This window comes from Pongo abelii, chromosome X (assembly GCF_028885655.2).
Source record: "Pongo abelii isolate AG06213 chromosome X, NHGRI_mPonAbe1-v2.0_pri, whole genome shotgun sequence".
Taxonomy (NCBI): domain Eukaryota; kingdom Metazoa; phylum Chordata; class Mammalia; order Primates; family Hominidae; genus Pongo; species Pongo abelii.
Genome location: NC_072008.2, coordinates 3,626,304 through 3,643,192, shown reverse-complemented (window position 1 = coordinate 3,643,192; position 16,889 = coordinate 3,626,304). Strand labels below are relative to the sequence as shown.

General features: G+C 43.1%; 1 protein-coding gene and 1 non-coding gene across 9 annotated transcripts in view; both read left to right on the top strand.

Annotated features, from left to right (window-relative positions):
- LOC100434648 (cAMP-dependent protein kinase catalytic subunit PRKX) overlaps nucleotides 1-16,501 on the top strand; it is a 107,456-nt gene extending 90,955 nt beyond the window's left edge. For 3 of the 8 annotated variants that reach the window (XM_054544294.2, XM_054544295.2, XM_054544296.2), the window contains 3 exons: nucleotides 5,111-5,188; nucleotides 8,655-8,803; nucleotides 12,036-16,501. In XM_054544294.2, coding sequence (XP_054400269.1) covers nucleotides 5,111-5,188; nucleotides 8,655-8,780 — 204 coding nt within the window. In that variant the 3' untranslated portion in view covers nucleotides 8,781-8,803; nucleotides 12,036-16,501. Of the gene's footprint in view, nucleotides 1-5,110; nucleotides 5,189-8,654; nucleotides 8,804-9,646 lie in introns of all 8 variants that reach the window. The other 5 variants (XM_063721031.1, XM_054544293.2, XM_054544297.2 and 2 more) reach the window with 2 other exon arrangements.
- On the top strand, nucleotides 13,596-13,702 carry LOC112131110 (U6 spliceosomal RNA). The gene has a single exon (XR_002913257.1). It is a non-coding gene; the product is annotated as a U6 spliceosomal RNA (small nuclear RNA).
- Nucleotides 16,502-16,889: the final 388 nt, after the last annotated feature.

The window sequence follows — 16,889 nt, the reverse complement described above, 5'->3', positions numbered from 1 at the left end:
AATTCACACGCCATGCCATTTAGCCATCTAAAATGTGCGATTCGGTGGCTTTTAGTATACACCCGATTATGTACAGCCACCCCCGTGGTTAATCTTAGAACATCTTCATCAGCTCAAAAAAAGAAACCCTGCACCCTTCAGTTATCACTGTGCTATTCTTTCATCCTCTCTTGCCCTAAGCCAGCGGTCCCCAACCTTTTTGGCACCAGGGGCCAGTTTTGTGGAAGACAATTTTTCTACAGACCACACAACCTAAATCCCTTACTTGCGCAGTTCACAACAGGGTGTGTGCTCCTATGAGAATCTAATGCCACCACTGATGTGACAGGAGGCGGAGCTCAGGTGTTAATGCCAGCCATGGGGAGCAGCTGTCAGTACAGGTGAAGCTTCGCTCACCTGCCTGCTGCTCACCTCCTGCTGTGTGGCCCATTTTGGTTCCTCATAGGCCGTGGACCACTACCAGTTTGTGGCCCAGGGGTTGGGGACCCCTACCCTAAGCAGCCACTAATCTACTGACTTTCTCTGTAGGGTTCGGTATTCTGGGCTCTGCTAAAAATGGCCCTGCTAAAAATGGAATTGTACAAAATGTAAGCTTTTGCCTCTGGCTTCTTTCTCTGAGCATGATGTCTTCAAGGTTCATCCAGCCTGTAGCCTGTGTCAGAGCTTCCTTCCTTTTCCTGAGCGCATAGTATTCGATTGTGTGGGCGGACCTTGTTTTGTTCATCCGTTCATCTATGGATGGACCTCTGGGCTGTTTCCACCTTTTGGCTTTTGGGAATGCTTCTGTCATGGACCTGGGAGTATGTGTTTTATGTGCGCAGGTGATGATTTTAAAAGTTGTGCAGCAGGTACGATTTCCACAAACTTTTTGTGTGGAGGCAAGTACATAATTGACAAACAGACTCTTGCATAAGTAGTATGATACCTTATATGTGTGTTTTGGCATCCCTGAATTTGACAGAATTCATGGACTTTTTGTTGGCCATTTCTAGCTCTGGACAACCTCGGAGGGACTTCTACATGGAGGAACTTCCATATCCGTCTTGACCCTATAAATTCCAGTCTGGAGAGACACAGTACACCAGGGTGTGAGGCTTGAACCACTTGGCTCTCTTGGGGCCCTCTGTGTAGTTTAGGAGTCTCCAGTGGCTGCCATAAGAACTGACCACAAACTAGGGGCTTAAACAACAGGAATTTCTGCTCTCCCCATCCTGGAGACGAGGAGTCTGAGATCAAGGTGTCTCAGGCCTCCAGAGGCTCTAGGGGAGGATCATTCTTGCCTCTCCCAGCCCCTGGAGGCTCCAGGCATCCCTGGGCTTCTGGCCGCATCACTCCAGTCTCTGTCCTTGTTCACGTGGCCTTCTCTGTGTCTGTGTCTCCTGTCTCTCAGAAGGATGCCTGTCATTGGGTTTAGGGTCATCCTAATGCAGGATTATCTCTTCTCAAGAGCCTTCCCTTAATTACATTTACAAAGACGCTATTTGCATGTAGGGTTCCATTCCCAGGTACTGGGAGTCAGGACATGGGCATATATTTTGGGGGCCACTGCCCAATGTGTGATAATTGTGTCTACTTCCTGCTAGAGGTTCTGAGGGGGATCCTTCCTGCCTCTCCCAGCTCCTGGGGGCTCCAGGCATCCCTGGGCTTGTGGCCACATCACTGCAGTCTCCACCTCCATTTTCACAAGGCCTTCTCCTCTGTGTTTGTGTCTCCTCTTCTGTCTCTTATGAGGACACCTGCCACTGGATTTAGGGCCCACCCTACTCCAGGATGATGTCATCTCAAGAACCTTAATTTAGTTACATCTGCAAAGACCCTATTTCCAAATAAAGTGATATTCAAGGCATTGGGGGATAGGATGTGCACATGTCTTTTTGAGGGACATTGTTTACCCTGTAACTGTAGTCAAACTTCTGTCCTTTACATTATTTGTAGACAGGGGCCGATACCTTCAGGTCTCCAAGGAGCCTGTCCAGCCAGGTTGCACGGTGTGGACTCATCTGTGCCACGGCTCTTCATAAGATTGGATGGGTCCTGTGTTAATGCCACAGCCATTTAGAAAAGAGCTGGGTCTCTTGCCAGGACTGCAGGGAATTACAGATGACCCATATCTAGAATCTGCTGGGAATGGCGTAGTGACCATCATAGGTACCTTCCAAGGGGGGAAAAACAAGTTTCCCAATCAAAGGAATTGGGGAAAAGCTCACAAACTCCCAAGCTAGGTCTTAAAGTCTAGTTAATTCTCCTGATATGGAGATAAACTGAAAGAGACTCAAGAAAACACTGACTTTATTTTATTTTTTTTAAAATGAACACATGAAAATGGTATTATTTAGCATGTACAACATGAAGTTTTGAAATATGTACCCATTGTGGAATGGTCCATTGAGTTCATTAACATATGCATTACCTCACATAATTACCATTTATTTGTGGTGAGAACACTTAAGATCTACTCTTTGAAAAAAATTGTTTTTAAGAGATGGGGTCTTGATGTGTTGCCCAGGCTGGTCTCGAGCTCCTGAGCTCACGGGATCCATGCACCTTGGCCTCACAAAGTGCTAGGATTACAGGCAAGAGCCACTGCACCCAGCAAGATCTACTCTTCTAGAGATTCTTGAGAATACATCATGAGTTATAGTCACCGAGCTGTGCAAGCGACCGACTGAACTTGTTCCTCCTGTGTCTCTCACTTTGTCTCTTTTGACCAATGACTTCCCATCTCAGCCCCTTCCCAGCCCCTGGTATCCACCATTCTACTCTCTGCTTCTATGAGTTCAACTTTTTTAGATTTCCCATATAAGTGAGATTAGGTGGTATTTGTCTCTCTCTACCTGGCTTATTTCTCTTTCTCTCTCTCTTTTTTTTTTTTTGTTTTTCAGACAGAGCAAGGTGGAGGTTGCAGTGAGCCAAGATGGTGCCACTGCCCTCCAGCCTGGATGACAGAGTGAAACTCTGTCCATTGCCCGCCCTCCCCCCCCAAAAAAACATAGAGTATAGTAAATAGATAAACCAGGGACATAGTCATTTATTATCATTACCGAGTATTAGATGCTGTAGATAACGTACGTGTTAGACTGTTATACGCCTGGCAGTGTAACAGGAGGGATGCATTGTCCTATGGTTACAATGGCCATGACGTCACTAGGGGATAGGAGTTTTTAAGATCATTATAATCTTACGGGAGCACCACTGTATATGTCATCCATTGTTGACTGAAGCATCATTTTGAGGCTCATGACTGTAGATACACACCCACACACACACTTTTTTTATTTTTATTTTTTCAAGACAGGGTCTTGCTCTGTCATGCAGGCTGGAGTGCAGTGGTGCGACCACAGCTCACTGCAGCCTTGACCTCCTGGACTCAAGTGATCCTCCCATCTCCGCCTCCTGAGTAGCTGGGACTACATGCACGCACCACCACGGCTGGCCAATTTTTATATTTTTTTGTAGAGACCAGGTCTTACTTTGTTGCCCAGGTTAGTCTCAAACTCCTGGGTTCAAGCAGCCCTCCTGCCTCGGCCTCCCAAAGTGCTGGAATATAAACGTGAGCCACTGCTCCCACCCCCTCACACACACTTTATATAACACACACACACACACACACAAACACACACACTAGTTTGGATACTAATGTGAATCTCAGTATATACATATAGTTTATACTCTACATATAAAATGTGTAAAGTACATATGTATATGTGTGTACATATATAATATATGTGTATATATTAACATGTGTATGTGTATAAGTATGTATATATGTGTATATATTAACATGTGTATGTATATAAGTATGTGTATATATAAATATATGTGTGTATATATTAACGTGTATGTGTATAAGTATGTATGTATTAACGTGTGTATGTATCTAAGTATGTGTATATGTGTGTATATATTAATGTGTGTATGTGTATAAGTATGTGTATATATTAACATGCGTATGTATAGAAGTATGTGTATTTATCAATATATGTGTGTATATATGTATGTGTGTGTATATATTACTATGTATGCATGTGAGTATATACAGACACACACATCCTTTAGTATCCAAATTAGAATTTTATCTGATGGATAAAATTTATTTTATTTTATTCTCTTATTTTATTCACAGCACTCTTATTTATTCTTATTCACAACATTGCTGAAGGTAAAACTCAACATCTATTATTTGTTGCCTGACTTAGCTATAGATCAAAAATACCTGTTTTGCAATAAGAAAAAGAAAAAGTTGTCAAAACAACTGGATGGGAAAACAATAGAAAAAATTCACATTACTGTTTCCTTTTGAAGATATGGTCGTGGACGTATTCCTCTTTAAGGATAAGAAATTTAAAACTACAGAAATGCTAACTGATAGACGTGTTAAATTCAGACGTACTGGCTTCTGTTTCGTGGAACCTACGTTTATTTCTTCTGCTGTCCCACATTTAATTGATAACAACGTCACTACAAGTATAAAAAAAGGAAGCAGAGTGAGGTTTACGGATGAGCACTTGGGAGGGATTTCAGAGGTCCTGATGGCCGCAGTGTGAGCCAGCCGATGCCTGGTGCTACCCTTGAGCATGAAGCAGGCCGCCTTGAATGCCTGTTGTTAATTCCCAGGCCATGCAATGTCGTTCCTAAGGTCTCTTAAATTGGACATCCTTGGTTTGAGTTCCCAGTCTTGTTATTTACTTGCTGGGTCCTACTGAGCAAATTAACATCATTCAGTGAACCCTGGTTTCTATGTCTGTAAAATACTGAGTAAGTTTGCCAAGATGAAAACAGGAGACAAACTGAGAAATTACTGGGTGTCCAGTTTTATGTCAAGAGATGGAATCGTATTTACCTTTTTCGTCTTTGGTCCGGAATGCAAATGCATCGCACAGGAGCAGAATGACTGGATTTGTTTCTGCAACAAAAAAGGGCAAACAAAACACTAACAGCTTTGCTTGCAGGTTTTCCTAGCAGCTCACCCTCCAGGCACAGTTCTCCAAAATGCAGCAAACTTGTTCCGTGTGTTTCAATACTAAAATAATGTAGAGATGATTTGGGGTATTTTTCTTTCCTGCCCTGTCAAAATTCTGTATACTGACGACACGTGTTGTTTCTTTTGAAGAACGGGGCTAATGATGTGAAACGTCATCGGTGGTTCCGCTCCGTGGACTGGGAAGCTGTTCCGCAGAGAAAACTGAAGGTACAACACATATCAGTGGGTGACTCAGTATGCCCGAGCTCTCCCATTAACAGGGACTGCCTCTGAATCCTGGGACTTCTTTATTGATGGCTGACCTGTAATTAATTTATATAATACAACTATTTGTCTAAAACCGTTCATAAGCCAAGTTCCCCACTCTATGAGTGTCTTAGTGCTAACCATCTACCTAGCTCCCACAAAGGCAGGAGCCACCACACCCAGTCATATACCACATGTTCTTTGTCCATTCATCCCTGGATGGACACTTATCCCAGATTTTGAAGCAGATTTTAGGAGACCTGGCCTGATTCCTGACTAGCTCTGTGACTGCTAAACCCCACTCCCTCCTCTGTAGTGGAAAGCGGTGAACAGGATTACAGAGATAAGCAAGTGTCTAGCACCATGGTCATCGTTCAGTGATGGTGGTGTATTACATGGAGAATATTCTTTGGAACGTTTCTGGCCAAACTGCCTATTTTTAAACATCTGGCTTTTTGGCTGGGTGCTGTGACTCACGCCTATAATTCCAGTACTTTGAGAGGCCAACTCAGGCAGATCACTGGAACCCAGGAGTTTGAGACTAGCCTGGGCAATATGGTGAAATCCCGTGTCTACAAAAAATACAAAAATTAGCCGGGCGTGGTGGCATACGCTTGTGGTACCAGCTACTTGGGAGGCTGAGGCACAAGAATTGCTTGATACCAGGAGGCGGAGCTTGCAGTGAGCCAAGATTACGCCACTGCACTCCAGCCTGGGCGACAGAGCCAGACCCTGTCTCAAAAAAAAAAAAAAAAAAAAAAAAAATCTGGCATTTTTTTCAATGTATAATACTTGTCCATTTTATAAATGAGGAGACTGTGCTCAGAGAAGTTAAGCCGTGTGTGGAAGGTTACACCGCTGCTAAGCAGTATAACTATCACATGTACATATTTATGGAGGTACATGTTATATTTTGATGCACGCATAGAATGTGTAATGATCAACTGAGAGTAATCAGGGTATCCATCAGCTCAAACATTTATCATTTTTATGGGTTGGGAATATTGCAAATCTTCTAGCTATTCTGAAATATACAATATATTGTTAACTCTGGCCACCCAACTATGCTATCAAACACTGGAACTTATTCCTTTTATCTAACATTATGTTTATACAATATTTCTTCATCTCCCCTTCATCCCCTACCCATACACACTTCCCACCCTCTGGTAACTATCATTCTACTCTCAACCTTCATGACATCAATTTTTTTAGCTCCCACATATGAGTGGGAACATGCTGTGTTTCTCATTCTGCATCTGGCTTAGTTTATTATTTATTATTTATTTTTTGAGACAGCGTCTTGCTCTGTTGCCCAGGCTGGAGTGCAGTGGCACGATCTTGCTCACTGCAGCCTCCACCTCCTGGCTACAAGCAATTCTCATGCCTCAGCCTCCTGAGTAGCTGGGATTACAGACACCCAGCTAATTTTGGTATTTTTACTAGAGACGGGGTTTCACCATGTTGGCCAGGCTGGTCTCAATCTCCTAACCTCAAGTGATCCACCAGCCTTGGTCTCTCAAAGTGCTGGGATTACAGGCATGAGCCACTGCACCCGGCCTGGCTTAGTTTACTGAACATGATGTTCTGCCATTCCATTCCTGGTGCTGTAAATGACAGGATTTCATTCCATTTTATTGCGAATAGTTTTTCATTGTGTGTATGGACCACACTTTCTTTATCCATTCATCCGTTGGTGGACACTTAGGTTGATTCCGTATCTTGGCTTTTGTGAACACTCTGAACTGCATATGTTACTGATGGGAGTGCTCAGTGGTAGTGTTTTCACCTTTGCACTTCAGAGTCAAAAGAATGGAGAATGCTTAGAAGTGCTTATTCCCTGTCCTCAGCTCAGACCAGAGTTTCTGCAGCTGGAGCCTGGGATGATACGCTTCTTCTTTTTTTTTTTTTTGAGATGGAGTCTCACTTTGTCACTCAGGCTCAGGGTGTAGTGCAGTGGAGTGGTCTCAACTCACTGCAACCTCCACCTCTTGGATTCAAGTGATTCTTCTGCCTCAGCCTCCCAAGGAGCTGGGATTACAGGTGTGTGCCACCACATCCAGCTAATTTTTTTTTGTATTTTTAGAAGAGATGGGGTTTCACTATGTTGGCCAGGCTGGTTTCGAACTCATGACCTCAAATGATCCACTCTCCTCGGCCTCCCAAAGTGCTGGGATTACAGGCGTCAGCCACTGGGCCTGGGCTGGTGCATCATTTTGTTCAAAGTTTTACCTTTTCGAATACTTTATTGTATTAAATTGCATTAAAAAAACAATTTGAATACGTTTTATCTAGCCACATTGGTCAAAAATCAAGTCAATATTAAAACACATATATTGCCAAGTCTCCCTCTTACCCCCTCCAAGCCACCTGTAGGTAATTATCCTTTAATTAAGTTTTTCTGTGTATCCTTCTAGAGTTTCTTTGTGCTAATAAAAACCCACATGGATACATGCATTCTTACTTTTGCCACTCATTTATACAAATCTAGAGTAGCGTAGTATGTACATTATTATAGTCTTGCTTTTTGCACTTGACTGTATAATCTGGAGACCTGTCTACATACCTGGCTAGCTTCCTCATTTTTTTTTTTTTTTTTGAGACGAAGTCTTGCTCCGTTGCCCAGGCTGGAGTTCAGTGGTGCCATCTCGGCTCACTGCAACCTCCGCCTCCCAGGTTCAAGCGATTCTCCTGCCTCAGCCTCCCAAGTAGCTGGGATTACAGGCACCCACCACTATGCCCGGCTAATTTTTGTATTTTCGGTAGAGACAGGGTTTCTCCATGGGCCAGGCTGGTCTCGAACTCCTGACCTCAGGTGATCCGCCCACCTTGGCCTCCCAAAGTGCTGGGATTACAGGCATGAGCCACTGCGCCTAGCCAGCTTCCTCATTTAAAAAAAAACTGCATTGTATTCCATCACATGACTGTACCATAGCTTACTTAATACTATATATGTATATATTTTGAGACAGGATCTCACTCTGTCATTCAGGCTGGAATGCAGTGGTGTAATCATGGCTCACTTGGAGTATCGACCTCCTGGCCTCAAGCAGTCCTCCCACCTCAGCCTACTGAGTAGCTGAGACTGCAGGCACACAGCACCACACCCGGCTAATTGTATTTTTTGTAGAGACAGGGGACTCCCTGTGTTTCCCAGGCTGGTCTCAAACTTCTGAGGCTCAAGCGACCCTCCCGCCTCACCTTCTTAAAGTGTTGGGATTACAGGTGTGAGTCCCCACACGCAGCCTCATTCACAATATTTTAATTCAAAGATTGCCGCGTTCATAAACGAAGGGAAGACAGCTTTAGTGTTTTGCAAATCATTTTCATTTTTAGGTACGGTGACCTAAAATAAAGGGGTGTGTGCAGCATCCAAGCGTCCCGTTCCTTTGTAACCATGCCTTTGTGCTTTGGCCATGTCTCACAGCCTCCCATCGTGCCCAAGATAGCTGGCGACGGCGACACTTCCAACTTCGAAACTTACCCTGAGAATGACTGGGACACAGCCGCGCCTGTGCCGCAGAAGGATTTAGAAATCTTCAAGAATTTCTGAGGACAGGAGCTCACATCTGGAAGGTATATCTTTATATTTAGTAATTACCAAAAAATGAGACTGACTCGAGCCCACATCCAGTTGAGGCTGCGTTTACTGAGTGGGGCTTAACCTCGTGCACACAGAAGTCAGCAGTGAAGCAGAGCAGAGGGGAATGATTCCAAGGGGCAGCGAAATAAACACAGCCATGCCTGTGACTCCAGGTCAGCATGTGACCATCAGAGGCATCAGCATTACAGTCCAGAATCCATCTTCTGCGTCAGAACCTGCACATCTAAATAAGACCGCTAGGTGGTTTGTGTGTGCCTGAACATTTGAGAAGCCCAGCTCCTCTGGTCCCTGTTCCAGAAACCCTGAGTGACAGGCGAGCTTCCTTACAATAATTAACAAGTATTTTCAAAAGTCTCTTTAGGTCTCCTTTGGTTAAAAAAATAATAAGAAGAAATATGCCCTCATAGGAAATTTGCTAAGCTTAATTGAAGATGACTGGAAAAGGATTTTGAGTCTATTACTTCTTTGAGTCTTTGAAGGTCTATTATTATTTTTTAAATAATAATAATATTTTTTAGAATCCCTCATGAAATTTGCTAAGCTTTAATTTAAGATGACTGAAAAAGGGTTTTGACTCTGTTATTTCCTTGAGCCTTTGAAAGTCTATTATTAGTGTTTAAGTATGGATTAAAAAGAGCTTTCAGTTACTCCTCAATTCTAAATTGCTCGGTTATGTGGCTTCAATTAGATCTTTCTTCCTGTAACACACGAGCAAGAAAAATACCAGTGAAGCAAAATATTGTCAGTGATGTGTCTATTCATTGACATAGCTTGTTTTTCCCATTTTGATTTCCATTCCCGTAATTTTCCTGTAGTCTTCCAGTTATGTGAAGTGGAAAGCCAATTGGCTAACCAACACCATTCGAAACAGACACCAAATGTCACAGTTGCTGATTGGGGAGAGGAACCAACCTGCTGAAAGACATGGTGAATGAGAGCCCTCCATCCTGGGCGGGTGTTTACATGGATGTACCAAGAGGAAAACTGGATACAAATTAAAATAATAGACAACAAAATGATAGAGGAATAGGTGGCTATGACCTTGAGAAAATAACCTGTCTCCGTCGCATGGCTTCACCTCTCAGTATGTGATGAACGCTTTTACAGTGGTGACTGGTTTGTATTAACATGAGAGCGTGTAACTTTATCACCTTCATAAATGCTCATGAAATCCAGTTGTGGGTTTTAAAAATCATAAGATGTTCCTGAATGTGTTTACTTCTTTTTGTTTCTCTGGTCTACTTTGGGGCTTACATTTTAGCTGACTTGCCCATAACTTCTTACAAATTGTGTCTCTCCAGGAAATCTTTAAAATGATGTAAAGACTTGGTTTGCTTTAGTATGAAGGACCCCTAGTTGATAAGCCACAAAAATAGAACCTTTCTCTAATAGAGACCCCTCAATTGTAAAATTTACTTAAAGAACAAAAAAACTTCCATTTGATGGATTTATGTTGTATAATCAGTGAACAGTGTCATTACATCCTGTCCCCAGCTGCCCCTACTTTCCCTGAAAAAGATTGCACACATAGGAATAACCTTTCTCAATCTGGTATGCATTGTTGAGAAAGTATGTGTAAGTATTATTTTTGCTAAGTGGAATCATTTTTAATATAGTTTGGCTAGTGGTCAGGGCTCTGTTTAATGAATTTTTTTTTTTTTCTTTTTGAGACAGAGTCTCGCTCTGTTGCCCAGGCTGGATTGCAGTGGTGTGATCTCAGCTCACTGCAACCTCCGCCTCCTGGGTTCAAGTGATTCTCCTGCCTCAGCCTCCCGAGTAGCTGGGATTACAGGTGCCTGCCACCACACCAGGCTAATTTTTTTGTATTTTTAGTAGAGATGGGTTTCGCCATGTTGGCCAGGCTGGTCTTGAACTCCTGAGCTCAGGCAATCTGCCCACCTCGGCCTCCCAAAGTGCTGGGATTACAGGCATGAGCCACTGTGCCTGGCCCAGATGCAATATTTTAATCCATCTCAGTAATTTTATCAAGTAATTTGCACACCGAACACATTCCTGGCATTTTCAGCAACGAGCGGTTAGTTTCAGGAATTTTATGCAGGAAGATATTTCTTCATGAAGCCAAATCTTCCCCTGTAAATAAGACACCAGTTCAGATGAATCACTGCACTTGAGGGCAGCTTAGAAACTATGCTTTAGCCGTTCATCTTTGTTTGAATCACCCCGTATGCCTTTCTGAGTGTGGAGGAGAATTTAAGAGAACTGACTCACTATGTCTTTTGTTTTACTTTGTAATAACATATTTTCTGTCTTGCTGTAAGGTTCTCTGAGGAAGCATGTTGAATTGGGGATCCCATTTTTCTTGTGCAGTTCATCATCTATTGGTGGATAAATTTATCTATTTATGGATAAGCGTATGATAGAACATTCTTCAGGCTGGGTGTGGTGGCTCCTACCTGTAATCCCGGCACTTTGGGAGGCCGAGGTGGGAGGCTCACTTGAGGTCAGGAGTTTGAGATCAAGCCTGGGCAACATGGTGAGACCCCATGTCTACAAAAAATGAAAAAGTTAGCCAGGCGTGGTGATACATACCTGTTGTCCCAGCTATTCTAGACGCTGAGGTGGGAGGCTCGCTTGGGCCTGGAAAGTTGAGGCTGCAGTGAGCTGTGATTGTGCCTGTACTCCGGCCTGGATGGCAGAGTTAGACCTCATCTCAAAAATGAAAACAGGGCCGGGCGAGGTGGCTCACGCCTGTAATCCCAGCACTTTGGGAGGCCGAGGCGCATGGATCATCTGAGGTCAGGAGTTCGAGACCAGCCTGGCAAACATGGTGAAATCCAGTCTCTACCAAAAATACAAAAATTAGCCAGGCGTGGTGGCGGCACCTGTAACCCCAGCTACTCAGGAGGCTGAGGCAGGAGAATCACTTGAACATGGAGGCGGAGGTTGCAGTGAGCTGAGATCACACCACTGTACTCCAGCCTGGGCAATAAGAGCAAGACTCCGTCTCAAACAAACAAACCAAAAAAACCCCTTACCTTTAAAACATTCTTCATTTCCTTTTCATTGGCCTCTCCTTTTAGAATTCAGGCTTATGGATCCTTGCAAAAAGAATTACAAAGAGAAGTTTTCTTTGTTATCACTTAGGGGAAGGAAACCTTTGTATTATCATTGAGATGATGATGATTACAAAATTCATCCAGTTACTGAGAAACTCACAGAATCTTTTGTCCTGTTTCATGCTAGAAACAGGAAGATTGGAATCTGACTGGAACAAAGAACTGCACCTAAGCAGACCAGAAGCAAAATGTCTTCTTCACTGCATAAGGACATCTCCACTTTTCTCTGTACCTGTGTGTATAGAAATAGATCAGAGCACAGTTGAAATTCATGGAACTGGCATTATTTAAGCAACTGGAATTCCACACTGTAGGAAGGTTTTGAAAATTGTTTGGTTGTAGATTTTATCTTATCCTTTAGTGTTGTGTTCCTACTGTGATGTCTTGATTTTTGTCATAGACTTAAGTTTGTAAGTTTGAACTGGACTTGTTCGATTATAACCACAAATTGTGTGTGTGTGTGTGTGTGTGTGCCTGTGTGTATATATAGAAGTCATTATGGCAGATGCACAGAAATTGTGCAGTGATGTAAATGTTCATACTTTACAGAGCCTATAATTTTTATTTTTCAATTTGTTTTTTCAAAAATCTCTTCTCGGGGACAACATCTGAAGGGTATGTTGCATGCATTAAAAAAAAATCATCTCACATGCATTTTATAGTTTGGGGGAAGAAAATATCATGGGGAGGTCTACCTTCAGTATCTTTAGTGCTTCCTACCTGGTAACTTGAGACTTTAAAATAAGAAACAAAGAGAAGAAGATATGGGAGCGAATTTATTCCAAGAATCTACAGTGACATTGAAGTTGTTGGAGGAATGTACTGTATTTAAAAAAACCTTCTGTGACACATTCAAAAATTTCATCTGAGCTGGGTGCAGTGGCTTGTTCCTATAGTCCCAGCACTTCGGGAGGCTGAGGTGGGTGGATTGCTTGAGCCCAGGAGTTGGAGACCAGTCTGGGAAACGTGGTGAGACCTCATCTCTACAAAATACAAAAAAATTAGCCGGGCATGGTGGCACATGAATGTAGTCTCAGCTACTCAGGAGGCTGAGATGAGAGGATCACTTGAGCCTGGGGAGGTCCAGGCTGCAGTGATCCGAGATCACACCACTGCATTCCAGCCTGGGTGACAGAGTGAGACCCTGTCCAAAAAAAAAAAAAAAGAATGCAATGGCTTTGCGCTTTTGAAGATGGATTGAAGAGAACGTCCACCTTAAGGCTTTAAAAGACAGTGAAGCTGGGTGCGGTGGCGCACTCCTGTAACCCTGGGACTTTGGGAAGCTGAGGCAGGAAGATTGTTTGAGCCTAGGAGTTCGAGACCGGCCTGGGCAACATAGCCAGTCCTCATCTCTATAAAAAGAAAAAAAAATGTTTAAACACAGTGAAATTGCAGCAACAGAAAATAGCCACCCTTTTTCATCAGTGACCTTTTCTTCACATAGAGGTCAGCTCAGTAGGTGAGAATAATTAGTAGGTTCAGCAGAATAAACTCTTTACAATTAATAACTCAGTGGAAAATGATGTTCAGATGGTGAAATGTGGAAATGTTTTAGACAACTGTATTTTCAGCCTGTGCTTCTCACTCACCATCCTGTTGGGATTAACAGTTGAGGGCCTTCGCTGTCTAAACATCTGGCATGCAGTTTCCCATCAGTTTTACCATGAATGTGAAAAGGTGAAACTGGTGCTGACTTCGGCAGCAGGTATACTAAAATTGGAATGACACAGAGGAGATTAGCATGGCCCCCTGCATAAGGAAGATCCGCAGATTCATGCAGCATTCCATATTTTTTTAAAAAAAGGTTAAACTGTGCACCGAGATGTGGAACTAGAAGGAAAAGCATTAAATCTCGTGTTTGCTGACTATAAAAGTAAATGATAGTGATATCATTGAACATTCTACTTTAAAAACTATGACTAAAACCATAAATGAAACACTTGAGCACACTTTAAAAAGTACATAGACCCATGAGTCCATATGCCTATTTTTATGTTGTCTGTTTTATTATCCAGGATTTCATTTTGAGATGAGAATTAGCATCAGGAAAGCCTGAAATGCCTTAATTGTGAACTGATATGCAGGAAAATGAGATATGCAAGCACACTGATGACCTTGTTCTTTACGGACATTGTAATCAGCCTCCAGCCACACAGAACAAATGAGAAATTAGAAGCGATTCCAAGAACGTGTGATGGTGTGAAACCCACTTTCGACCGTCACACACATTTCAGCATTTGAAGTGACACAGGCTACCTGGTAACTGCCCATGGCGGGGTCATAGTTTAAATGGCCCAATGTCATGTAGAGGTTAATCAAAATGAGCTATAAACATGGAGCAATCACTGTATAATTTTAAAATAGTTTACCTGACCAGGCATGGTAGCTCACGCCTGTAATCCCAGCACTTTGGGAGGCCGAGGCAGGTGTATCACCTGAGGTCAGGAGTTCGAGACCAGCCTGGCCAACATGGCAAAACCCCCATCTCTAGTAAAATACAAAAATTAGGTGTGGTGGCGGGCACCTGTAATCCTGGCTACTCGGGAGGCTGAGGCAGGAGAATCGCTTGAACCTGGGAGGCAGAGGCTGCAGTGAGCCGAGATTGTGCCACTGCACCCCAGCCTGGGCAACAAAGCGAGACTCCATCTCAAAAAATAAAAATAAAAAAAAAATAAAAATAGCTGACCTGGGTGGGCATTCCAAAATTTTCACATAGATGATCATGTGAAACAATCACTGTGCATAATGTGGAGGAAAATTCATTACAATCATCACAAAATTTGTATCAGAAAAACATTAGAAATTTACTTTGCTTCATGTAATTTTATGAGTTGGCAGTATTTTCTTAAATTGGAATACTATAAGAGAATAGGACATGGATATGTTACAACAAGAAGTATATTGGGGCAAGTCTTGTTTTTCTGAAGGGAAATGCCACCAGCCTGCTTTCATAGGCATTGATAAAGGCAGGAAGGAAATAAAGTCACAACCGAATAGTACACACTGTATCTACTGAATTCTTCTAATTTCTTCGCAACAGAACTCTAAATCCTGCTTAGCCTAAACATATCTATAGCCAGCGATGGGCAAATTATATTTGCTGTCAGCACGATAGAAGAAGAAGCAGAAACCCCCCAGCAGTGGGGTAAGATTGCGCGCTTCATCCCCTCAAAATGCTGTTCAGCCCCACTCCCGCTCCATGCCCTCAAACAACTGCACAATCACTTCTTAGTGAATTTCTCATTCAGCGTTTTGTTTCTTTCTGTCCATACTTAAAGACCAAATCATTTGTTTGCTTTGAAGAAAAAGCAAAAACAAGAACAAAAACACCAAATCATTTGAAATCACTATCCATTAAAAAAAATCACCAGTGGAACTAAACAGTTGAGTGGTTTGGGATGTGTTCGCCATTTCTGTGTTTGACCTACATGGCCTCTAGTTCTTTGGACCATTGTAACTGTGAAACTATGGCTTCATACTGTTAAAGACCCCAAGGCTCAACTCTGTAGCCAGGGTGCACCTCAGGCTGCACAAATACCACACCAGAATGTCACAGTCATTCATTGCTCCAGCTACTGAGTGAACAGGGTGCAAGACAGCACTGGCTTGGGTTTTATTTTTGCAGCCAGTTAACTTTGCATCAGGTCTACACAGTCCTTGCAGCCTTTGATTTCTCCAGTTGTAGAGATTTGAAATGGGGTGCCCGGGTTCCTCTCATTTTTCCTTCAATCTACCTAGCATGCATTTTACACACATTGGAGGAGTCGTATGCACTGTTTTTCTGTTGCTGATGGAGGCAAGAAGGTCTTCTAATTCGTCTAACTTAAACGGATGGGATTCACTTAACAAAAGCAAGAAGAAAAGCACACGAACAGGTGTCTTAATGCATTTGGATAGTTTCTTTGCGGGGTGTGTGTGTGTGTGTGTGTGTGTGTGTGTGTGTGTGTGTCTTGGTGAAGGTGAGGGGCTGTATTTTCACCAAGCCTTTTCATAATCAAGTTTGCTTTGCAAACCTTATGGCCTTGCACCCTGCAGAACAGTCCTTCCTAATAGCAGGGATGCTCTGTCATGGTTTTCTGTAAATTATCGTGTGTTGGGAAGTTCTGTTCAGGCTTAGTTTGATCTTCCATGGTGGAGACGTCTGTTCTGTATGTAAAAGGCATTACAATTGTGTTTTAGCAGATGAGATTTGAAGCCTTTCCACAGTCCTTGTGCTCTGAGATGGCTGTTGAGCTCTGCTCAGCTGTCGTAGCTGAATTCTTTTTTTGCGCTGAACACTGGGCAGCCTCACCATGTTGCCAACGTGCTTCTGGGGCCCCTTGACTGCCGCCGGATACCGCGCACACAGGCAGAGTGCCTTTGCAGGTTTGTGCACCCCTTGGCGAGCCAGAACTGGGAACCCCGCGGGGTGACCCCGCCTTCTCATGGGGGGTCGGGGAGGGGAGTGCCTATTTTTAATCCTGTCTGTTTGTTGCACAATGGAAATCACTGTGATTTGTACATATGCCCTAGGAAAATTTTACTGCTGTCTAATTTATGTAATAATACTGTTGATTCCAGGTTTGTTTAATAAAACTTTGTATCTTTTCAGAAGTCTGAGTTTCATCTGCTTCTGTCTCCAAACAAGCTGTAGCTTTGCTCCTTTGGTCTAATCCAGGGATGGGCAATTATCTGTAGGGGCCATATGGCAGATATTTTCTGCATTGCGGGACACACAGTCTCTGTTGCACAGAGTGCAAACAAGCTGCTATAATTAGGCACGGAGGTGCACGCTTGTAATTCCAGTGCTTTGGGAGACCAAGGCGGGAGGATTGCTTGAGCCCAGGCGTTTGAGACCAGCCTGTAACGTAGCAAGACCCTATCTCTACAAAAATTAGAAAATCTGTCAGTAGTGGTAGCACGAGCCTGGGATTGCTTAGGAGGCTGAGGTGGGAGGGTCACTTGAGCCCAGGAGTTTGAGCCTGCTTTGAGCTCTAATTGT